The following is a 23,359-nucleotide window of genomic DNA, read 5'->3' on the forward strand; positions in this document are numbered from 1 at the left end:
ATGAGACGTCACCAACAAGCCGAAAACGAGGAAAATGTCGACCTCGACGTCTTCCATCGTCACTCTCCTCCTTCCGACTTTCCGCATCCACCACCACAGCAGCTGCACCACTCAAACCACTCCAACTACTCCAACGTCTCATCTTACGATGATTATCGCGGCCGTCCCGTAGCTGACTTCTCCCGCCCTATCCGCCCTCCTCAGCAGCCGTACCTTGAGGAGTACGGCAGCGCGACGTCGCCGTCCTGGGGTCCAACACACATCTCCCGCTACAGCCAGCAGTCCTTCGAAACGCCGATTCAATCCCGCTCGGCCTCTCCTACCCTGGTCAGCGGCCGTGCTACTCCCATGGACCGTATGCCACGGCCGAAGAACAACATGGAATCATGGCCCAACACCCCGATGGTATGAATTGCCTCCTTGTGCCTGAGCGCATTGCTCCGCGTCCCGTTTGCTTCAAAACTGACCGATTCTCTCCCTGCAGTACCAGAGCAATGTCAGCCTCGCTGCTCTGCTTCCTAATGCACCTCCTCCTGTTATGGCTAAGGATTGGGTCAAGGAGGGATACATTGCTCGCTTACACGACCGTGACGATGCCGAAACCTGGAAAGGATGGAAACGTCTCCTCTTCCGCGCCGTTCCTCTCCTCACCCTCCTCAACACGGCCCTGTACCTCGCCTACCTCGCCTACCGAATCTTTTGCATCATCTCGGCTCAGAACGCCTACAAAAGTAGCTTTGTCTTGGCCTGGGTCTTCATTGGCGTCGAATTCGCCGTCGCTATTCCCAGCATGATGCACAACCTCTGGACTATGATGGCCTTGAAGAAGCGTCAACGCCCCAAGTTGCGCCTGGTTGCCGACGATGTCCCGACTGTTGACGTATTTGTTACCTGCTGCGGCGAAGATGACGACGTTGTTCTTGACACTGTCCGCGGAGCTTGCGACGTAGACTACCCCCGTGATCGCTTCCGCGTTATTGTTCTGGACGACGGCAAGTCAGCTACCCTCGAAGTTGCCGTAACGGCTCTGGATTCCACCTACCACAATGTCTACTACATGGCTCGCACCAAAACTCCTGGCGTTCCTCATCATTTCAAGGCTGGTAACCTCAACTATGGATTGGACATGACCCACAACCTCCCAGGCGGCGCTGGCCAGTACATGGCTGCCTTGGATGCTGATATGGTATGCATTGAACAAAAAAACTGCCTCAGCAGATTGAAAGTTGTAAACTTGCTGACACTGGTCTACAGATTCCAGAACGAGACTGGCTCCGTGCCATCCTGCCCCATTTACTTGTCGATGACAAGATGGCTCTTGCTTGCCCTCCTCAGCTCTTCTACAACACTCCTGATTCTGATCCCCTCGCCCAAAGCCTAGACTTTTTCGTTCACGTCATTGAGCCGATCAAGGATGCTCTCGGTGTTGCCTGGTGCACTGGATCCGGCTATATTGTTCGTCGCGAAGCACTCGATCAGATTGGCAACTTTCCGCTCGGCTCTCTCGCCGAAGATGTTGCCACGTCCACTTTGCTACTTGGTAAGGGCTGGAAGACTGCATTCATCCACGAACCCCTACAGTTTGGCACCGTCCCTGAGGATTTTGGTGGCCACTTGAAGCAGCGCACACGTTGGGCCATTGGTACTGTCGACACCGCCTTCAAGCTCAGATTTTGCTTGTACGGCGACAAGGTCAAGCAGATGAGCTTTGCCCAGCGCTTCTCTGGCTTCCTGTACGCTTCGCTCAGTCTCTACACTGTACTACTCACTGTTTCTCTCTTCGCCATCCCCATCATTCTTCTGATGCGCCGGCCCCTTGTCGCCTACAACGACCTAGAAGGAGATACCCAGCTGGTATGGCTTATCCGGGCCTGCTTTGCCGCCACCATGGCCAACCGTCTCTGCGAGTTTGCTCTCTTCCTTCCCGCTGGTTACCACACTGGTCAGCGTGGTTCCCGCTACCAGCTCTGGATGTCGCCTTACATTGCCCTCTGCATTGTCCGCTCTTTCATGCTCCCCAAGTGGCTCGGCGGTCAAACCCAGGCATTCAAGCCCACTGGTTCCCTTGGCTCCGCTCTCAACGAACGTGACGCTCGCCACCGCAAGGGTATGGGCCGTCGCCTGTGGGGCATCTGCTTCAACTACATGGCCATTTTCCATTTGATCTTTGTCTACATGACCCTTGTTGGAGCCACCATGGTCACCTTTCTCTGTTTCACCGAGTACAGTGCTTTCAAGGACGTTGCGCGCTGCCTCATCACCCACGCCTTCTGGCCTCCCCTGACGTTCGTCTTCCTCTGCAGCTCTATGTGGACCCCGATTGGCTATGCCATTGATCCTCCCACCGTGCCTGATCGTGAGGATCTTCTCATTCGCGACCCCAAGACGGATGTCGCCCATCCCACGCGAAAGAGCAAGAAGATTGCCTTTGGCCAGCAGGCTGCCTTTTTCGAGCTCGAATACAGCCTTACCTCACTGTACACTATTGCTGTCTTTGTTGCCTCGTTTATCCTCTTCTAAACGACACACCCCAAACAGCGCATTTTATACATTCGTTTAACTGCGCCTTATGAAAGCGCAATCGAGTATCACTCCTATGCATCCCTCATGGCGATGCCAGTTCTACCAATGCATATGAAAAAAACCTCCTATGGAGTTGCATTTTTGTTTCTTGTTTCTTTTTTTTCCGCATCGACGAAGTTGGTAATTCGGCTGTGCGTGGCGAAGTGATGGGCGGTGTTGCCGCAGAGGAGTCACATTTGGGTGAACGATTATAAAGGCGAAATGATATATATTTTAACCTGGGCTCTTCGCTGCCAGGCGACGGGGAAGAACGGCGATTCTTCAACGGTTTGGATGGTCCTGCGAAGCCTTTCATTCAGCATTATGGGTATCGGCGCAAACGACGTGTATTGTTATAACCTTATTGTATATACGTTTTGGTTGGCTCTTGTTATCAGTCAACCGCGACTTTTTTTTCTTTGTTTCGTTTTTAGACCGCGTTAGAATACGTTGAGGTTTATTTAGGCCAGTGCAAACACTGTATCAGGCGAAGAATGAATAGGATAGGGATTAATGGTTTATTATTTATCTTGACTACCTCTGTAAGTTCTCGACGTGCTGCGCTCTGTGTGACTTTGGAGTGGCTGATCTACCGGTCAATTGGCCGCTGCATGTATAATTTCCCATCTTCGACAAATTCGGCGCCGTGTTGACCGTGATGTGGGCGAGTTGACGGCGACGGACTGGACGTCTCCGCTGGAACGCAAGATCGAACGATTGTATTCCCATGCACAATGGCACACCAAGAAAAGACACGCGCGCTCCGAAAACAAAGGACGACCAGCGCTGGAAGAAACGCGTTGCACGTTAACCTGGTTCAACTCTGGAATTCTAAATCGATGCAGGTAATCTTACGATACGAAACTTTGTCAAGTTTTTTTTTTTTTGAGGTTGCGTGCGGGTGCAACCTGGTTCCGCTACCGCCCATGTTCATGTTGTTGGTTGTTGGTCCGGTCGCTGATGGGTTGCGTCTTTTCCTGTTTCCTCATCTCCCGATGGTTAAGGTGTTTTCTTAGCACTTTGAGTCTGTGTTTCTGTACAGCATTTGGATGTGACACCAGCCCGCATTTACAGGTTCCTTTGCCGCCTTGACCTGGGTGGATTTGTGGCGCGGCTTCCTGTTCATGTCCGTGACTGACAACGCGTGGAAATTTCTGTGCTTGGTCAGTAATGGAGTTTGTCGGGATTATGATTGGTAAGAATTGATACGGGCTATATGGAGAGGCTGCCCTGCTTAAGGTGCTGTTACATGCTGTTGCAAACAACCCAACTTAGACACAAGAACACACTCTCAGCATACGCAAACCAGCTCTTGAAAGATCAACTCACACTTACAGGTCCCAACACAGCACTCTCATGGTTATTCTGTGTTGGAAGGCAAAGCACACTACAATAGTGGCACAACTGACATATCAATGCGCATATTGATACCAACGGGTCGATATGCTCGTAGAAAGTCGCTTCGCAGGATAGTATAGGGTAGTACCCGTAGCCCAGAAGCGCCAAGGCATCCTTATCGATAGCAGCGCTCCACTTGTGGCCGGTGTAGAATAACTTTTTTTTTTCTCCCGTCCTCTTCCTCCAATCTCTTCAAGGTTGACTGCAACCAAGAAAATTCTGATGCGTGATCCTTGAACGCCACCATCGGAGGCCTAGTGCCTGAACCTTTCCAATTCAATATGGCTACCTCAAGAATATTTGTCAAGGGTCTGCCGACCAGCCTTACCGAGGCTGAGTTCCGAAAACACTTCTCTGCGGGAAACCGCGAAGTTACAGATGTCAAGCTCATGGCGCAGCGCCGCATTGGCTATGTAGGCTACAAGTCAGCAGACGACGCCGCAAAGGCCGTCAAGTACTTCAACAAGACCTACATTCGCATGTCCAAGATTGCTGTCGAACCGGCAAGAGCAGTAAGTCTTCCGGAACCCCGAGTCAAGGGGCAAGGCTCTGGTGCTAACTGGAATGAAAGATCTCAGATTCTGCCCCAACCAAGGCGAAGTTCGCCACCCGAACCGCGGCGCCGGAGAAGGGCAACAGAGCCTTGCCGCCGACTGCCACGTCTGAAGATGGTGGTTCAAAGAAGAGGAAGCGGGAGGACCTGGACCAGTCAGATCCCAAGCTGCAAGAGTATCTTCGGGTCATGGGGTCGGGAAGGGAAAGTCTCGTTGCTGATGAGACAGCTGTCGAATCAAGCGGAGCTCTAGCGCCGCAGGGCGGTGCGCTGGTGCCCGATGGGGAGAGCGATGACGAGTACGTCGAAGTTCCCTCGAGGAAGGAGAAGGTCCGGAAAGTTGATCATGCGACGGGAGAGACCGGTGTGGCTCAAGTGACACCGGCGAGGGAGACGGCGTCTCGTAAAGAGGCTGTCAGTCTCCCGGCCGACGGTGGTGTGGCTGGGGCGTTGCCTGGGACTTCGGCCCCAGAGTCTGAGGCGGCGAATCAACCAGCCGACGTGGCAACAGCCGCGACGGACGACGATTGGCTGCGCTCTCGAACAAGCAGACTTTTAGACCTGGTTGACCCAGACGACATTTCCCATGTCGCACCCATGGAAAAGCCCGATGGTGACAGCTCGACTGGCCAAGAGGTCGGAAATGACAAAGAGGCTCCGCATTCCGAAGAGGACGGAACTCACGATCACCAAGCCCCCCTCTTAACGCAAGGGCAGGACAAAGAATCAGCCGCTGAAGCTATTTCGAGGACTTCTCGGTTGTTTGTTCGAAATCTCCCTTACTCCGCCACCGAGGACGACCTAAGGGAGGAGCTTGAAAAGTTTGGAGGTGTAGACGAAGTAAGTTTCCTCTTTTCCTTGCATCTGTTGATCGATTGTTGTTTTTGTGTCTTTCTTTCAAACCCCCGGCTTGCATGATGAACCCCAGATAGGGACAGCTTATACCTAACGGTATTTGATGAGAACCCTGGGCGAATATTTTAGTAGATGCTTCGACTGTCTGATATCCTGCCATAACTCTGTCATTTTTACGTTTACACTTATTGACATGACACAAAACTGTATAAATGACTGACACTTCCAGGTACACATGCCAATCAATGCGCAAGGCACAGGCAAAGGCTTTGCCCTGGTGCTGTTTACAAAGCCATCTGACGCGGTTGCTGCATTCCAAGCGTTGGATGGGGCAACGTTTCAGGGGCGTATCGTCCACATCATTCCAGCGGATGCGAAAAGAGAGCATGGTGTGGATGACTTCTCCATGTCTGGCCTCCCGCTGAAGAAACAGAACCTGATTCGCAGGAAGAAGGAGGCGGCATCCACCACGTTCAATTGGAACTCGCTGTACATGAGCCAGGACGCCGTCAACGCCTCAGTGGCGGCTCGACTTGGTGTCTCAAAATCCGAGGTGCTTGATCCTACATCGGCGGACGCAGCAGTCAAGCAAGCCATTGCGGAGACGAGCGTGATCCAAGAGACCAAGGCATACTTTGCAGCCAACGGGGTGGACTTGGATGCGTTCAAGTCTCACAAGCGGGGCGATCTGGCGATTCTGGTCAAGAACTTTCCATACGGGACGACGATGGAAGAGCTCCGCAAAATGTTTGAGGAGTTTGGCCCAGTTGTCAGAGTTTTGATGCCGCCGACGGGTACAATTGCTATTGTACAATTCGCGCAGGCCAACCACGCAAAGTCAGCTTTTGGCAAGCTGGCGTATCGACGGATCAAGGACAGCGTTCTTTTTCTGGAGAAGGCGCCGAAAGATCTGTTTACTAGTGAGGCGCCCGCGGTGGCAGTAGCCAAGGCTAGCAGCCAGCCAACGGGAACCACGAAGCTCAGCGTTAGTGACCTGTTGACGGGTGGCGGTGATAAGGCCGGTGAGGAAGAGGTGGAGACGACGTCTCTGTTCGTCCGCAATTTAAACTTCAGCACCACCACGAGTAGATTAGCTGAGGCCTTCAAGGCTCTGGATGGATTCGTCTCGGCCAGAGTCAAGACCAAGACGGACCCGAAGAAGCCGGGCCAGATACTCAGCATGGGGTTTGGGTTTGTTGAGTTTCGTACGAAAGCGCAGGCGCAGGCAGCCCTGGGTGCCATGGACGGACATGTTTTGGATGATCATGCGCTGGCCGTGAAGGCGTCTCACAAGGGCAACGACGCCGCGGAGGAGAGGCGAAAGCAAGACAAGGCCAAGAAGGTGGCGGCGCAGCGGACCAAGGTGGTGATCAAGAACTTGCCTTTCCAGGCAACGAAGCAGGAGGTTCGGACGCTATTTGGCAGCTACGGCCAGCTAAGATCCGTCCGCGTTCCAAAGAAGACGGATGGTACGTCGAGGGGCTTTGCCTTTGCGGACTTTGTGACACCTCGGGAAGCAGAGAACGCACTCAACGCTCTGCGGGACACGCATTTACTTGGACGTCGGCTGGTCATGGACTTTGCAGAGGCTGAGGCGGTGGATGCGGAAGAGGAGATTGAAAAGATGCAGCACAAGGTGGGAGGGCAGGTGAATAAGGTTGCGCTGCAGCAACTTACAGGAGGGGGGCGGAAAAAGGTGAATATTGGCAATGAAGGTGAGGACGAGATGGACTTGATGGACTAGATGCATCAATAGTGTTCATAGAGAGATGATTTGTAGAATCAAACTACCAAGATACCCTTTTTTCAGGTCATGAGCTCTTTTGCAGGAATGCTGGTAATTTTGCAGCGACAATGCCATGTCAAAATCGTACGGGTGATTTTGTGTGATTTTGTCCCTTTGGTGGGAGCTATTGGTGGTGCTCCCTGGGCAGGGCAGGGCAGGGCAAAGTGAAGGGCAAATCTGAGTTTCGATGGATTGAACTGAGACGCCAACAGGGAGGAAGCATTGTGCAGCTGTGCGCGCGCCTTTGCTGACCCGCAAACAAAGAGATGTTGAAAAAAACTGAGAGGACGGCGTTGATGATGCGATGGATAATAACAATAATAATAACATCAAGTTCCAGCTGGACTTGTCTGGTTGTAATCTCGCAGCATACCAGCAAGAGTACGATGGAGGTGAAGCAAGGTTAGTATGTACAGTTGGTATACAGAGAAGCTTGGAGCTTGCCAGCTTGGTGATGGAGACTTTCTATTGGATGACCCCACCAGAGCAACCAACTCCCTCCTCCCACACAAACCATCAACCCCTTTGGACAAGACGCCAAACCCTCTTTCCTCCCTTGGGCCAAGGAGATTTGATGGTCGATTCGAAGCTTTTTTAGGACAACGCTCGCTCAACTCCCCATTCCGACCGCCGGTGGCCGCCCCCACCCTCTTGCTTGGGTTTCCCTCTTTTTCGCCCGTTTGTGCGGTGACGTGCGTCCGATGGGGAAGAACGATCCCTGCAGTGCGTTGCGCCGCGCCCCGACGATGGAGATTTGTCGCTCGCTTCTGCACGCACTAGCTGGGTGTGCTGAACGCCAGCAGCCCTGCGAAAGGAGTTGATATTGGCATCGCGTCGCCCGTCATTGACCTGTCGAAAGCTGAGCTTTGCGTTGCGAAGGGGGGGGGGGCCGGACAGAGGACAGAGCGGAAAAGAAAGGGAAAGGGAAAGGGCACGGGAAGCAGAACAGCACAAAACCAGAGAGCGAGAGAAAACGAAAGAGCTCTCGTCCTCGTGTCGAGACATTGGGGGGCGTGTCTCGATCATGAATGTGAATATACTCCGATTCACACACGAGCTCTTGCTGTCGACTTGCCCAGTCATCATCGCCTCTCGACCAGTTTGGCCCCTCCCCCTCCTCGCCCCCCCCCAGTCTGGCGGCATGGGTGATGTAGGTAGGGCCGGACTTGTCCTTGTCGACACGCCCTTCCCACCCCCTCCTCTTCATCATGTCTCGCCGTTCCTGGACGGAGGGGTGCATGATGTGCCGCCTGCTGCCGAAAAAGCTACGAAGCCTACCGCCTCCTGCTAGCTAACCCACCCGGCGAGGCGCGATAGCTCCAGGCATTGAGAGGGAACGACAGAGAAAGAGAGACATCGACAAGCTCACTCACACACTCACACACCTTGCAGAACCACTAGCCTGGATGTCCCTTCTTCAATAGACCGATCCACAGTCCACAGGTTCATCGTCCATGGGTTGCCCCATCCCAAGGAAAAAGGTCTCTCCAACAGTCACTCGGTCCAGCATTTACATGGCCGCGGCTGACGGTCCTCGATACTGGCGCCTCGTTCCAGTCCAAACTCTGGGCCATTGCCAAATCATACATCTATCCCACCAGTCCACTCCCAGAATTCCTTCCAACATTTCTTGTTCCTCTACCACTTGCCTTTCATTCTTCTTCTCGCTCTGCTTCCCAAGCTTTGCCTGCATTACCTGTCTGCCCCAGATACCAAAGGAAACTCTCTTCTTCCTCTTCCACTTTGGCATTCTTGCGGCCCTCAGCTTTTGCCCTTTCCTCTCTCTCACCAAGGCGAAATCCCATTGTTGGCATTCCTGCAACAAGGAAGACAAGGCCTTCAAGCTTTTCGTCTCCAGTCACTCATTCACCCACACATACGCATTGCAATTCCAGCAAGCATTTGCTGGAACAAAGATGTCTTCACTATACCCTCCCAGACCGATGCTGTCATCCCAGCGCTACCATCAGGCGCCCCAAGACTATGTCGATACGCGCCGCAACAGCATTCACCACCCTCAACCGCAGCCTGCCGCCGTCCGCGTTCCTCTGCGCGAGTCCAACGGCAATGCCAATGCCCAGGCGCATAGCCTCAACGGCATGATCTCTTGCTATCAAAGCCCCGTCGCCATATCCCCTTCCATGCCGTTACCTCCTCAGCACATCCAGGCTCCCATGGTTCCCTCACAGTCCTTTGATTGCCTCTACCGTGTGCCCACCCCTCGCCAGCCTCAGCCCCAGCCTCAGCAGCGCTATCAGCGCAAGCCGCGAAGCGACATCAACCCCCTCTACTTCTGGCCTGCTTTCCGCCAGTACCGCAACAGACAGGCGCACAAGGATACCCAAAAGGACAAGGGTGGCGTATGGCGCCGCCCGGAGCTCGAAGATGCCTTCGTCGACTGTAAGTGCCACGCAGACTTAGGTCTTTGTATGAGATGCGTGACTGACACGAGCTTCAGCTGTCTTGCTCATGCCTCACATGGGCCGCCGCAAGTTTTCCATGGGCGGAAAGCTTCATGGCCGTAACATGCTGATCAGCGAGTACATCTTTACCCTCTGCATTGCAATTCTTGGCAGCAAGGAAATCTTCCGCATCGACAACAGCAATGACAGCATTGAGCAGATGGGACGTAAGCAGGTCTCCAGCCACATGCAGGTCGTCAAGAAGTTCTTTGAGGACCTGCGCTGCTTCCACTTCCTCTTCCCCTCGGAGGAGAAGAAGGAGCCCGGCTCGACCAACTCGGAAGACTACTACGACGAGGAGGAGCAGGAATCCTTCAAGTCAAATCCCATCCTCACCGCCCTCGCCGAAGGTCGCGTGCCCGAGGTCAAGCCCAACTACGCCTACTTTTCTCAGCTGTTGGCCCTCCAGTCCTACATTACCGTAAGGCCCAAGACGTGCGAGATCTTTGTTTCGTCTTCCGACATAAGAATTCGCGACGAGATTGCCTATGACATCCATGATACCCCCCTTGACCAGGCTTCTTTCCCCCACCTGAACAAGTACAACAACTGCGATGACAGCCCAAACGTGCTCGGCAAGGATGTGCTCCTTCATGAGTACACCCGTTCACTCGATCACTCCACTTCGGCGTCAGTCAAGGCTGTCACCCGCCGCTGGCAAAAGGACGCACCGGCAATGTATGAGAGCCTGGACCTGCCCTCGCGCGACGAGGAGTGCCTTCTCCTCGAGATGTGCGCCACTCTGGAGCTGCACGAGCACGCCAAGTTCCCCTCCGGCTCCGAGCTGACGGGCTTCGTCGAGGTGGCCATCACACAGCAAGCTCTGCAGAACCACCAGTGGAAGTGCGTCACGCGCCTAACGCGCCCTGCTGAGCTCCATGGTGACGAGTCGGACCACACCACTGTCTACACCAACGAGAGCGGCATTCACCGCCGCGGCTGCAGCGACTCCAAGCCCGACTGTGACTGCCACGCGCGCTCCCGACAGGACATCCACGTGCCCTTCCCGGCCGTGGAGTGGGCCAGCATTCTGAGCATGGCCGTGCAGTACCCGGACACGGAACATCAGCGCGCTCGGGAGAAGCGCGGCAAGACGGGCGCCGGAAGCAAGAAGCATGAGCTGGAGCGCGCTGGAAGCAAGCGCAAGCGGTCCGAAGATGAGGGCGACGCGGCTTCGTGGGCGCGCCGTGAGCCCACGGGCAGTGACCTCATTTGCAAGGTGGCCATGTACCAGGAGTTGTGGTCGCGGGCGCCCGACTCCCCGCAGTGGCAGCGTCAGGGCATCATCTTTTGGCGCTTCAACACGACGAACCAGTGGTACAAGTACGAGCCCGTCTTCAAGCCGGCCGGCACCTCGTGGCGCTGGCTCACCATCAACGACCCCATGTCGCGCTACCACCAGCAAAAGGCGCTCGTCTACCCGCCGGCAGGCGTTCCGCGCGACGCCATCATGTCGCCCACGCCCACCGTCGGCCAGCACCTGACGGCAGCGATGAGCGAGACATTTCACTCGGCCTGGGACCAGCACCAGCATCATGGCGGAAGTGGTGGCCCTGGTGGAAGCGGCATGCCGCACGTGCCCACGCTGCAGACGTCAGGCAATAGTATGGGTCTGTTCGACTCGTTCTCGAACGGCCTGGCTACGCCGCCGCCATCGGCTACGATTCCCCCGGCGCCGTACTCGACCGGCAGTTTCGACTCGGGAGCCATGGGTGCTGCCGGCTTCCTGCCATCCAACGGCGGTGTGGCTCATCACCAACCGCAGCAGGCTGACTCGCGCCACGGATCGGTCAGCCTCGCTTCGGCCCCTTCGTACTTTGACGGTGTCAGCGGCGCGGTGTCCTTCGCCGAGGTGAAGCCCGCGCTGCCTGCTATCGTCACCAACTACACTACCGCCGCCCCCGGCACCGGCACTGGCGTTTATGATGACTCGCCGTGTGATACCACCAACCTGCAAGGCTGGGACATGCCCTCGCTGGATCCGTGGGCGGCGGCTGGCGGTGGCCCCACGCCGACATCCTCGACGGGTGCGCCGCAGGACTGGCCCGGTCCGCAGCAGCAGGCGGGCATCAAGATGGAGCAGCAGCATCAGCAGCAGCATGCTGACCACCAGGGGATGTGGGCGTCGCAACAGTGGGACGTCCCCGGCAGCGGGGGCGCCGGATCGAACAGCAACGGCAGTCCCCGGCAGATGAAGAGGCGCAGGACAGACGTGGATGGCCATGTGCCCGTGTCAGCTGGCTGGTAGGAAAATTTCGGAGGATGGAAAGCCAGCAAAAAGAAAAAAAAAAGGATAGAAGCGAGTGTGTCTTGCAGCGCCACTAGTTGGTCTTGAGGGGGCCTTGTATGAAACATTTTTGGACGGGCGAAAAAAGGTGTACGAGTGGGCTTTGGTTCTTTTCCTTACATTCACACGATGGGTTTTTTTTTAAATAATCGACTTGGAAGCGAGGGATGCGCTGCGGCGCCTCTGGAGTTTTGGATGGAGTTTTTCTCATTGGGCTTATTCTCTTCTTCACATATACAATAGCCTTTATTTTACCCTTTTAGTACCTTTATGACTACAATAATATATGATGATCAAGACAGCTTCTCTCTTTGTATCTCTGATCTGCTTACTGTGACGTGTCTTTTCTTGAAATGTTTAATTACCTTTATTTTACTATTTTGAAATGCGATGGGCTAGAGTTGAAGGAGGGAACTCAATACGAGCAAAAAGGCGACCAACACTAGTAGCAAAGTCTCGTGCAACCTGGAAAAAGACCTTTCGGCGGATTCATGGGAAGGAGAAGGAGTAAATCCGCGGCAGAAGATCGGACACCATGGCGGGCATGTCTTGGGTTCGTTCGGCTTTGCGCGGCGTTTGGCATGGTGAGAGGAAAGATGGGAAGAGTCCGAGTGAGACAAGCATGCAAGCACTTAGACGTAAAGTGAGACGAGGCTTAATCTTGGCTCACTTTGGCTCTCCGAAGAAAGCGACGAGGGAGAGGGAAAACGTGGCATGAACAGGGCGCAAGTGAAGATGCGTGAATCAGAATATTCTAGAGCTTGGCGAGTTGAAGTATGGTGTGGGTTGCATGTTAGTGGTGGTGGTGGGGGGTGGGAAGGTTTATCTCCGAGCGAGAACAAGAGCATGTGGTTTTGAAGGTATTGAGATACAAGATACGAAGAGGGTCGAGTTGCCAAGATCGGCCCCTCGTGAATAGAGGGATGGGTGTGGGCTCTGAGACTTTGGTTGGCCAAGGTCGTGGCTTGCCCTTCTGACGGGCTTAGTGCGGGCCATGCACGCCATGCAGACAGGTCCCGGCAGCTTTTTCTTTTGGCCGATCTGATGATTGGTTTGTTTCCGCCACGGAAAGGACGTCGTCCGAAGGAGGTGAGGACCACACCCATGAGAGAGGAGAGAGCTGGCTAGCCTTCAGTGTTGAAGAAAAGAGGTGGAGGGGTGAGGTGAGTTGTGTGCGGGGATATGAGATGTGATGTAGAGTGAGGCTGGGTGGTAGTGGTGCTTCTCGTAGGATTCGCGAAGGATGGAAGTTGTCTCTGTCTTGCATGATATTAGCGTTGACGTGTGTGGTGGTGGTGTAAGTGTGTGGGCGGGGGAGGGGTCATGATGTTGGCTTTCCGACGGCGCTTTACGAGTTGTGCTAAAGAAAAGAGACACCATAAGATAGTCGAATATTATAAATGACGACGACTTCATGATGGCTCATAATAGTCGGTTACATGTGACACTGGCTCCGGCATGCAAATTTGTGTCGAAAAAGCTGGTGGCTGGAGCGGCGGCAACTTGGGATCGAAGCGGCCGTTTGACGGAGCGCCATCTAGTGTAGGAATTGGTCTGGGCTAGGAAAAGATGGCGTTGTCGTCTTTGGAGGAGGTCCGAATAGGCCCGGGGACTTTTGGGCGGGTGCATAACGCATGGTGGTAGGGGGGGTTGCAGTTTATGGTTGGTGTAAGAGAGAAGAGGAGAGCTGGGGGAGGAGGAGGAAAGGTGAGACCATGTTGGGAAGCGCCGAGGATTGTGATTGGCTGGATTGAAGCCAATCAGGTGGAGGGGAAGAGAGGGGAGAACCAGGTACTTGGAGAGTTGGCAGTTGCTCAAGTGGTGAGAAGGAAATGGAGGGACAAGAAGAGAAGAAAATAAGGTACAAGAATGGAAGAGAGAAGAACAGAACAGAAAGAAAAAAAAGGGCATTGTCGTTCTAACAAGCGTGATAGTTGTGGATAAGGAGACAGCAGATGATGTAGATGGGGTATGTAGTTCCTTTGGTGGTGAGATTACGCGGGGAGGGCAAACAAGTCTTGTGTAAGCAAGCTGTCGCGCAGATACCAAACAGCTGGGGAGCAGAAATCAGATCGACAGAAAAAGCAAAGAAAAGAGAAACATATTTGATGCAGATGTGGGAACTGGATGGCTAGTCATGAACGTTGAAGCCCCGGATGGGCGCTTATGGAGGCGAGTATATGCAGGGATACAGATATATTAGTGCCTGATGCTATCCTGAGTAGGTAGGCGCTGGCCGATAGAACCAGTACCGCGTCACACTGCAGCGGTGCGAGGGATTAAAAAGTAAGAGAATAAAAAGAATAAAAATAAAGAGAGAATAAAAAAACCAGGTGCGACTGTGGTACAACAAGGGATGAGACTTGATGAATCTGGTACCTGAACGGAAACATTTTTGATCTCGTCTCCATTGTCCTGTCGGTCCTTGGCGCAGCCCCTTGCTACAGGGCGGCAAAACTCAAAGTGGTGGCTGGCCAGATATCATCACGAGGAGGAGAAGGAAAAAAGACGAGAGAATTCGGAAAGATCGGAAGCAAGAATAAAAACTTGTTTATTTTTGGTTTGGACTTTTTTACTATTCGTGACCTATTCACACGACCAGTCCGTACGAGTAGAGCTGGCCATTTGCTTCAGCGTTTGCAGCCCCCGTCGAAATCGATTGGCTGGGCAGGCATCAGGGTTTTGGCCCCACTGCATCTGATGAAACGGCATCTGCAGCCCCAACAATGAATTGAATTGAATCACAATGGGCCGCCTTGTATTATTTCCACCACCAACCAACCAACCAATTGTTTCCTTTATTGCCGATATACCATAGATGCTATAGCTTACCTGTACCATGATGGAAAAACGATTTGCGCACAGACATCCCATCCACGACACAACCCCTCCGTTTCTTCCGTAGCCCCCCCGGCGTCTCAGACCCGTTCCCGTACTGCCGTCCTGCCGGGGCCTGCCTGGCCTGCCTGCCTGGTCTGGGCCTGCTCGACCTTTGGCCGCCAATTCATCTGATAGGCTCTCCGCGTCTGAATACTCATACCATTATCGCCTCCTCTGCCTCCTCCCCCATTCAACGAGATGAAAAAATAGCTGGAGAGGGAAAAAAAATGAGCTCACCGAATCGTCACACCTTTGCCCCCCGCGGCAACGTCTCAAGCTTGTACACACATGCTATTTTCCCTCCTTTCATTCCTTTTTCTTATAACAGAATCGATACTTGCGGTACCGCGTGTTTCCTCACGTCATTCATCCATCTATTGTACCGACTTCTCGTCCTTTCAACCGCCCTGTCCCACTCGCCTCCCCCATCAGCCGCCTTGATCAACCAATATACCCTCCCTTGCACTGCGGCGTGTCGTCAGATACGACCTGCTGGCATCTTGCACTACATCTATCCATCTTCCCTTTAAAAACAACAAGACCTTGACTCGCTTTTCAAACCTTTTCACATTAAACACACTCGCCTTTCTCTCAATTTGCTCCGATCTTGACGTGCTTGAGCTGCTCTCCTTTTCCGCTCCTCAAAATCCTGCCTCCAGCAAATCGACAAAAGCATGATATTCTAGCAAGCACGCTCTCTGGCTTTGTATGTTTCCGTGTTGTCGCATCTTCATCCCCCCTCGACCTCGCTACCCCTCCAAGAGTCACGCAAGCACAGGCTGGAACTGTGTGATTCACTCTCACATATCGCCCTTTCGCTTGTTTCTCACCAGCATATTCTATTCGACAGGCACCGTTTGTTGCACTACCAAACATCAACCTCGCCAAACGAGGCAGAAAAATAGTCTAACGATCAGACCAGCAAACAAACACGCTGCTAGCTGCCTGGCCACCTTTGCCAGCTGCCAACCGTCACCTCTCGCTCAAACAAAAGCAAAACAGAGGATACAATAACAATACCAAAAATCCATCTTCCTGACGGATCTTTCATCGCTGGCTCTCGATCTTTGACACATCTCGGCCAGCCTCTGCCTATTTACAGCAGCCTGCCCCGAGACTCTCCTCTCGCTGTATTCACCACCTACACCACTTAGTCACTCCTTTGCGTCACTCGTTGACATTGATACCTTCTCCTGGCGAGAAGCAAACACTCCTGTACTTGAAGCATCCATCCAATTTCTCTCTTCAAACGCTCCTTGACTCGAGATAGCGGGCAGCCATCTACCTCCCTCTTCAAAACGAGCTCCTGATACCCAAGATGCGTCCGCAACCATCCACACCCTTGGCCCTGCTCGCCGCTGCCACTATCGCCCGCGCACACTCCTGGGTTGAGGTAGTGCATCGCATCGCCCCGGGCGGCGGCTTTGTCGGGGACCCCGGCTACGCTCGCGGTTGGGTCTCACGCGACTCGAAAGACCCAGTCTTTAGCGACAAGATCCCACAGCACCTGCTGCCGGACTCAAGCGCATACACCGGCAACGAGATCCTCAACAAGTACCCCTATACGGACAAGCCGAACTTTCCCATGCTACAGGCCGCGCCCGGCGACTACATCGCCCTGCTGAACTTCGAGAACGGCCACGTGACGCTCAACGCCCAACCCAAGAAGCCGCTCAACCGCGGCACCGTCTTCGTCTATGGCACTGCTGACCCAAAGCCTGAGGAGCGCCTCTTTGACGTGCACCTCGCCTGGACCCGCGACGGCACCGGTGGCGACAAGCGTGGCCGCCTGCTCCACACCCGCAACTACGATGACGGCCAGTGCTATGAGCCGAACACCAGCCCGCGCAAGGAGGAGCGCGTCAAGCAAGGTGCCGCCGAAGGCGCCGTTGACACCAAGGCGCTGGCCTGCCAATCGGACCTCCAGCTACCCGAAGACCTTAAGCCTGGCTCCACGTACACGCTCTACTGGTACTGGGACTGGCCGGACCTCGACCCCGACCACATCGATGTGGCGGCCACCAAGAACGGCAAGTTTCCCTGGGCCGGTACCTTCCAGCGCGGCGAGAAGGACCCCAACGGGTTCACCCTGAACGCAATCTCCAAGAACGAGAGCTACGCGAGTACTGTGGACATCAAGATCATCGAGGCCGCGCAGCTCCCTGGCGGCGCCGGCGCCGTAGCCAAGGCCGCGGCCGGGTGGAAGTCGGACGCCAACATCTACACGCAGGCAATCAAGGCGCAGATGGCCAACAACTACCAGGTCGACGTTGACGGCAACGGGGCCACCGGCGGCGGCAGCGCGACTGCCACGGCGACCGCCTCGTCGGCTTCTACTCCGGACGCCGCTGCTCCTCCCTCCACGCCCGCCGGCGGCCCGGTCACCACTAGCAGCGCCAACCCAGTCCCCCACCCCGCCGCGCCCACCTCGACCCTGACGGCGCCGTCCGCCGCACCCGCCGGCAGCGGCAGTGGCGGCGTCACGGTGACCACGACGGTGACGCTGCCGGCCAAGACCGTCGTCGAGACTGTCTACGTCACCGCGTCCGGCCCCCCCGCGAGCAGCGCCAGCCCGGACTCCAGCGTGACCGGGCGCTCCCAGCCGGCCGTGTACGCCAACATGCCCATCCCCCGCGACGCGCCGCCGGCTACCGTCACCGAGAAGCACACGTGCGTCGCGACGGTCACCAAGATGGTGCCCAAGGCGGATGCGTCCGCCCCTCCTCCTCCGGGGCGTCGACGCAGGCACCTTCTTCAGTGATGCGTCCCAAAAAAGTGCCGGGCCTGGAAAGGAAGAAGGCCGGTGTAAGTTGAAAGAAGAAGGAGGACGTACTTGATTTTTGTTGCTGTTTTGAGTCACATTTTCTGATGCAGATTACGCCATACCAGTTGGCAGAGAACTTTTTGTCCCCTGTTTGTTTTGAGTTCGTTTATACCAAACCGTACATGGTGCCCTTCGTTTCTCACTGTTATATTTTCTCTCTCTTTTTCTTCTTCATCATCCTCTATATTTTGGACAAGTTGCTGGTCCAACGCAGATAAGAAAATAAATTGGATGTTCCTTCTTCTTACCCCCCCCTCATTGTATATGACTTGTGATAAGGCCCATGATTCGCCTCACATGATGTTGCTGTCGTTGCAAGATGACCGGTCCCCTGACATGATGGTGTAGCTGCAAGATGACCCGACACCCGTTACATCTCGCCGCACTGCGCGATGACGACGTCCAGGTTCGGCACGTCCTTGCCCTTGTAGCCCGTCTTGGTGGCCTCCATCCGGCGGACCACGTCCATGCCGTCGACGACCTTGCCGAAGACGACGTGCTTGCCGTCGAGGAAGGGCGTCTGCGCGGTGGTGACGAAGAACTGGCATCCGTTGGTGTTGGGGCCGGCGTTCTGCGAGTGTGTTTGTGAGCGGCAATGCCAAAGAGACGAAAGGACCGAAGAGGAAAAAGGAAAACATACAGCCATGGATAACAGACCGGGTTGGTCGTGCTTGAGGGTAAAGTTCTCGTCCGCGAACGACTTGTGGCCCCAGATGCAGGTCGAGCCGCTGCCGTCGCCGTTGAGAAAGTCGCCGCCCTGGCACATGAAGTTGGAAATCTGCTCGCGTCATTAGCTCACAACTTTCCTTAAAAAAAGGGCTCACCGGAAAACACACGATGCGGTGAAACTTGGAGCCCTTGTAGCCTTGGGGCCGGCCGACGGAGTCCTTGCTCTCGCCGGTGCAGAACTGGCGAAAGTTCTCGGCCGTCTTAGGGACGACGTCCTTGAACAGCTCAAACGTGACCCGTCCGAGCGGCTCGCCTGTATCCCGATATATTTTGGTCAGGTTCAAGTCAAGGCTGAGATGAGATGGGAGAGGTGGGCGGAAAACGTTACCTCCGAGGGTGATGTCGAAAAAGACCCTGCATGAGGCCCCGAGTTAGCATTCGTCGTATATGCTCTAACATGGGAAGCACGTACAAAGGGTTTCCCGATTGGGGTAATTGTGTAGGCGCCATCCTTTTCTCTTTTCTCTATAGTACTTGTTTGTGGGTGAGGCTCGCGTCGTCGGCTTGTCAGGACAAGCACAGCAACGTTTAAGACTGGCGGGTCTTTGCTAGGTGCCGGGTATCAAGGGGGCGTGTTTATAAAATCAAGATGAACACTAAAAGGATAAAAAGGCTTTTTGAAAACGGTTGTTGGTATCGATTGGAGATGGGGAATAGAAAAAGCCAAACAACGCTTCAACCATGAAGGAAGTTGTCGCGACCAAAGTGGGGAACCGCTTTTGGCTCTTATTAATGGGCCTAAAAGTTAGATCTAGGATAGATAGAGTTTATGGCTTATAGGTTGCCCGGAACTGTATAAGATCTCGAAATGATGGTCAAAGTTTTTAAGCGTTTTTTTTTTCTAAAAAAAGGTCTTTTAAGGTTATGGTGCTTCAGCTGACTACCTTGTGGTTTCTGGGAACGGGTCGACACTAATAATGCAACAGCTTGGAAGAGGCGCCGCATTCACAGTACAAGTTGGAGGATGCCGCGGAGAAATTACGAAATAAATATATAGCGGTTTTTAAAAAGGAGGAATCAATAACAGAAATGGTGAAGAAGCAGAATGTGTAGATATTGAAAGTCGAAAACATACCGGTACTTGTGGCACCCGGCCTGCAGAATAGCCGTCCAGTCGGACCGCTGATGAGCTTCCAATTTTTGTGTCAAGACTTTTGGCTTTGAGCTTATTAGTGAAGAAGGGGCTAGAATTTGGACTGAACTGTAAGTGGAAAGTAGTCCCGAAAGAAATAAGCATGGCCGATGCGAGGAGTAAAGCATCTCGATCCATCTTGAACTTGCGCGTTCAAGAGGACAGGACACATTCTGTGAACGGAAAGTATTGTAGCGTTGAGGCAAGTTACTAGGTAAAAACACGTTGACATAAGAAGGCCGTTTACAACAAGACAGACGTCCATGATGAGAAGAGGTCAATAGAAATAGCATGTAAAGTGAGCGCCATTATACGCGGTACTCTGCACATCCCCCGAGCTTGCAACACAAGGCCGTCATATCTAGATTGCTTCAACACGCCGCTTCATTATGAATATAAATGATCGCAATCTCATTCGAAATAGGCACTATGGGGCGCATCGGTGTTGCGTATGGGACTGCCGCGGCTGCGGAAGCATGCACGGTCGAGGCAAACAAGCGCGGCCGCGGGCATGGTGGCGCGACGGGCGAAGAAGAAAGAGACAGCCTTTGCTGACAGAGATAACAAGCCCATAAAACATTTCCCGTACATGTGGGCAGTTGAGTGAGTGACAAAGAGGCGCACCTGCTGACGAGGTCCGTGAGATGAATTGCGTCGGGGCCAGCAAACGGATAGATGCCAAGAATGACGTGGGTCACCTGGCCTATGCCGCGGCGAGAATTAAGCCTTATTCCTGGCAGCAGTCACTCAGCTCGTCCAGGATAAACGAAGAAGAATGGTTGCTACGGAAAGAATATGCAGAGTGCGTCGTACGCATGTATCGACATCGTCTAGGGGTTGTCTGCACACCGGAACGGTTTTGGGGAAAAGGAGCACATATTGCTTAGGATTGTACACCCGGCTGCGAGCCCATGGATAGCCAGGGGCGAAGATTTTCGCTATCCGAGCTGTTTCGTTAATGATTGAGCGTGGACTAGGGTAATACATTCGACAGCGCTTTATCCTCGCAATGCTCCACGTGCGCATCGGACAAGGCACGGCAAGGTTATTCGGGCTGCCCCCTTTGCGTGCGTTTTTGATTGACCAGAACAAGGGCATGACATCCGTACCAGGGACAAGGGGATCACACAAGGGTAAAAATAGAAGCACTCTAATTTCTCGGGCGAGACAGGACAGGATGCGGGAAGCCTGTTCACTTTTTCGTGTGGTCGATGAAGAACCAGGCCGCATTGCCAAAAGGACACGAGATGGGAGAAGAGAACTTTTCTTCTTATTTCGCTACGAGGGCCGTGTCTTGGGCTGAGAAAGGGGGCGAGACCTGGGGACTGACTTAACAGGGAACCTGGAACCATGTCGTCTGCAGCAAGTAAATTTATACGGATCACGAAGTATCTGCAGCAGTAATGATAAACGGATACATTAATTCGCACGGATACTTCGTATCGACATTTGTTTTACTGGCAGGCACTCATGCATCATAGTACGGATAGCAGCGGTGTTGTTGACGTAACTAATTTGTAGAATGCCGCCGTATGGAAAATCGGCACAGAGCGCAGAACCGTGCGTCTTGAGCGACGGCAACATGCCGAGAGCTATGGAACAAACACATGTACGACTTGATGATAGGGGGCAAACATGCCCCTTTTTGTGAGAATGCGTCGGCGTCTGTCAGTTCGCCTCACGTGTGAAGTAGAGATCAGGATGCAGCTGCAAATCGGCGCTAATAAGGGATCCCGGCGATGCATATTTTTTTTTTTGGGGATTTTATCAATGGCGAAATATTCTTACAAGACATTGCGAGGGACATGGCACGCAGACGTTTACTGGGCAGGGCTGGCTCATACCAGTCCGCGGTTCTGTTTGACGGTAGAGACCGATCATACACGCCAACTGAGACAGTGATTCAGAGATAAAAAGTTCTTTTCTTATCATTATTGGCAGCATGGCACGGTCGCCGATGTCGCCAAGTCAAAGAGGTGTATTTCCGCATTAACGGAACTCTGTGCTGGGCTAGATGCAAATTCTTGGGTGTTTGTGGATTTGTCCCTTATCTCTGACGTTAGAAACTCTGTCCTATTTCTTTTGATACAAATCCTATCATCATCAGCATGACAGTTATTAACTGGAGTTATAGTGCCAAGTTACTTCAGCGGTGGTTGGGCTGACGAGGACATGGCGGAGGGCGCTAAAAAGGCAACCCCGCCCACTCGCAGGAGGGCTCGAAGAAGAAGCCCCGCCTCCACGTCTGGGAATGTCAATGTCAACGGCCAACGAAAAAAAGACAAAGACTCATCCGGCTGCTCGGAATTGAAGAGCAGTGCAAGAAGAGGCACTGAAACAAGAACGAATAGACGGAGACGAAGAGACGGCGACGTTCATTCTTTCTCAAACCCGTATTGTCTAGAGTAAGAAAACTAGGCCGCGCCAAGACGGGGTCGCGTTTGAGGTTGGCTGAGAGGTGCTGTTTCTTCTATACGGAGTTGGTAGTATTACTGTTAGTAGTTAGTACATCGGTAGTTATCAGTTTTACAGTGCAGCGGTGCTGGTAACTTTTGGCTTGATGGGCAACGAGTCTGTCGCCTGCATTGCATCGCCTTGCATTTGCATTTGTAATTGCGTTTGCCCTTTGCGATTGCGTGAAAAGCTGTCGCGTGGTTCGTCTGGCCAGGGCTGGGCGGCCAAGACAGCTCGCCCGGTCACTATGGGGGCCCCAAGCCATTGCGGCTTATTCGTTGCTCATCCTCCCGGGGCTGTCCAGAATCTCTCCGTGTGTGCACTGCTGCGTCATGATGCGCACACCCAACATCTGCAGCGGGCTATCTCGAGTACCGACTCTTTGATTTGCGTGTCGTCGGCGCGACGCCATCGGGGCGATGCTCGACTGCCGGCAGCCGATTCCCCCCCTTCTTGATGGAAGAAGATAGACCGAGGGGACCCCAACCCGTTGTTCGTTTTGGAATCACACGTCAACTGACTGACGCCTCGTTGTTGGGGCCGCCCGGCGCTTGGCCGTGGGTGCTAAAATACTGGGGATGTGGCGGGCGCGGGCGACGCTACGGGAAGGCCGGATGATGCGCCATCCGAGGTGAACATTATCAGTTGTATCCGTAAACATCGAGGGAGATGAAAGAATCTGTGGAATCATGATTTTAGCCATAGCCAGACTGATACGTGCCCGACAAACCAAATTGGCCGCTCCGCGCGAGACGGACGCTGCACAGCCATTGTGTTCGCTGTGTTTGGGCGATCCCCCTCCCCCGGTGTCTGCGCTGTCACCAGGAAGTGGAAAAGTGGACTGATGACCCTGCTTCTCCAGATAATAATGGTGCTTGTAGAGTTGCATCAGGATGGGTATTGTTCGTCATGGAACGATGCGAAGCATGGATGAACAACATTGGCGGGGTAATTACACCGAGTTGTTTGTACCTGGAGCGCCTCGATGAACCGGTTAGACAAGAAAGGCCAAGCCGTCAACGCCAACAGTTGCTACCAGCACAGATCGTGAAAGGGGAGGGTATAACAGAAGGAGCTGTTTGGCTGGGTGTGATTGAGTTGGCCCGAGGCGGGCAGGTAGCTGATGTCTCATTGCGCAATCACTTGAGACAGGAGGGGACCAAGCCCTAGTGCCTTGTTGCTGCTGGCCAAATCAGCCCACGTTTTTTCTTCGGTTGACGATGCAAACGCAGAGTCACCAATTTTGGTTAGCCAAACGGATAATGGCCGCGGCGTAAAAGAAAGTACGATCAGGAGGCCTAAAAAGGACAAGGGAAGGAGAAAAAAAAAAGGAAAAAAAGGGCATTCAGTCTGGCTGACGCCGCCGACTCGGCGGTCATATACTCGAGTCAGGCTTGATGCCGACGCCTCCTCTCCCAACAGCGGCTGGCTGCGACG

The 23,359-nt window shown here is 53.8% G+C and overlaps 5 protein-coding genes across 5 annotated transcripts; 4 read left to right on the top strand and 1 right to left on the bottom strand.

Annotated features, from left to right (window-relative positions):
• ISF_09410 (Glycosyl transferase, family 2) lies at positions 1-2,520 on the top strand (the record flags this gene model as incomplete). Its single annotated transcript, XM_018853012.1, has 3 exons — positions 1-405; positions 485-1,186; positions 1,255-2,520. The coding sequence occupies 3 exons, from the start codon at positions 1-3 to the stop codon at positions 2,518-2,520; spliced, it is 2,373 nt and encodes a 790-aa protein (XP_018699815.1).
• Positions 2,521-4,241: 1,721 nt separating this feature from the next.
• Positions 4,242-7,112, top strand: ISF_09411 (Nucleotide-binding, alpha-beta plait; the record flags this gene model as incomplete). Its single annotated transcript, XM_018853013.1, has 3 exons — positions 4,242-4,472; positions 4,532-5,353; positions 5,598-7,112. 3 exons carry the CDS (start codon positions 4,242-4,244, stop codon positions 7,110-7,112), a joined length of 2,568 nt encoding a protein of 855 aa, XP_018699816.1.
• Positions 7,113-9,070: 1,958 nt separating this feature from the next.
• On the top strand, positions 9,071-11,864 carry ISF_09412 (transcription factor AbaA; the record flags this gene model as incomplete). The annotated part of the gene is made up of 2 exons (XM_018853014.1): positions 9,071-9,554; positions 9,613-11,864. The coding sequence occupies 2 exons, from the start codon at positions 9,071-9,073 to the stop codon at positions 11,862-11,864; spliced, it is 2,736 nt and encodes a 911-aa protein (XP_018699817.1).
• A 4,237-nt stretch (positions 11,865-16,101) lies between these two features.
• On the top strand, positions 16,102-17,544 carry ISF_09413 (hypothetical protein; the record flags this gene model as incomplete). Its single annotated transcript, XM_018853015.1, has 1 exon — positions 16,102-17,544. One exon carries the CDS (start codon positions 16,102-16,104, stop codon positions 17,542-17,544), a length of 1,443 nt encoding a protein of 480 aa, XP_018699818.1.
• A 433-nt stretch (positions 17,545-17,977) lies between these two features.
• Positions 17,978-18,786, bottom strand: ISF_09414 (cyclophilin H; the record flags this gene model as incomplete). The annotated part of the gene is made up of 4 exons (XM_018853016.1): positions 17,978-18,178; positions 18,248-18,385; positions 18,444-18,690; positions 18,749-18,786. The coding sequence occupies 4 exons, from the start codon at positions 18,784-18,786 to the stop codon at positions 17,978-17,980; spliced, it is 624 nt and encodes a 207-aa protein (XP_018699819.1).
• Between the last annotated feature and the right edge of the window lie 4,573 nt (positions 18,787-23,359).

Source organism: Cordyceps fumosorosea (assembly GCF_001636725.1).
Source record: "Cordyceps fumosorosea ARSEF 2679 chromosome Unknown scaffold_48, whole genome shotgun sequence".
In the NCBI taxonomy this organism is placed as follows: domain Eukaryota; kingdom Fungi; phylum Ascomycota; class Sordariomycetes; order Hypocreales; family Cordycipitaceae; genus Cordyceps; species Cordyceps fumosorosea.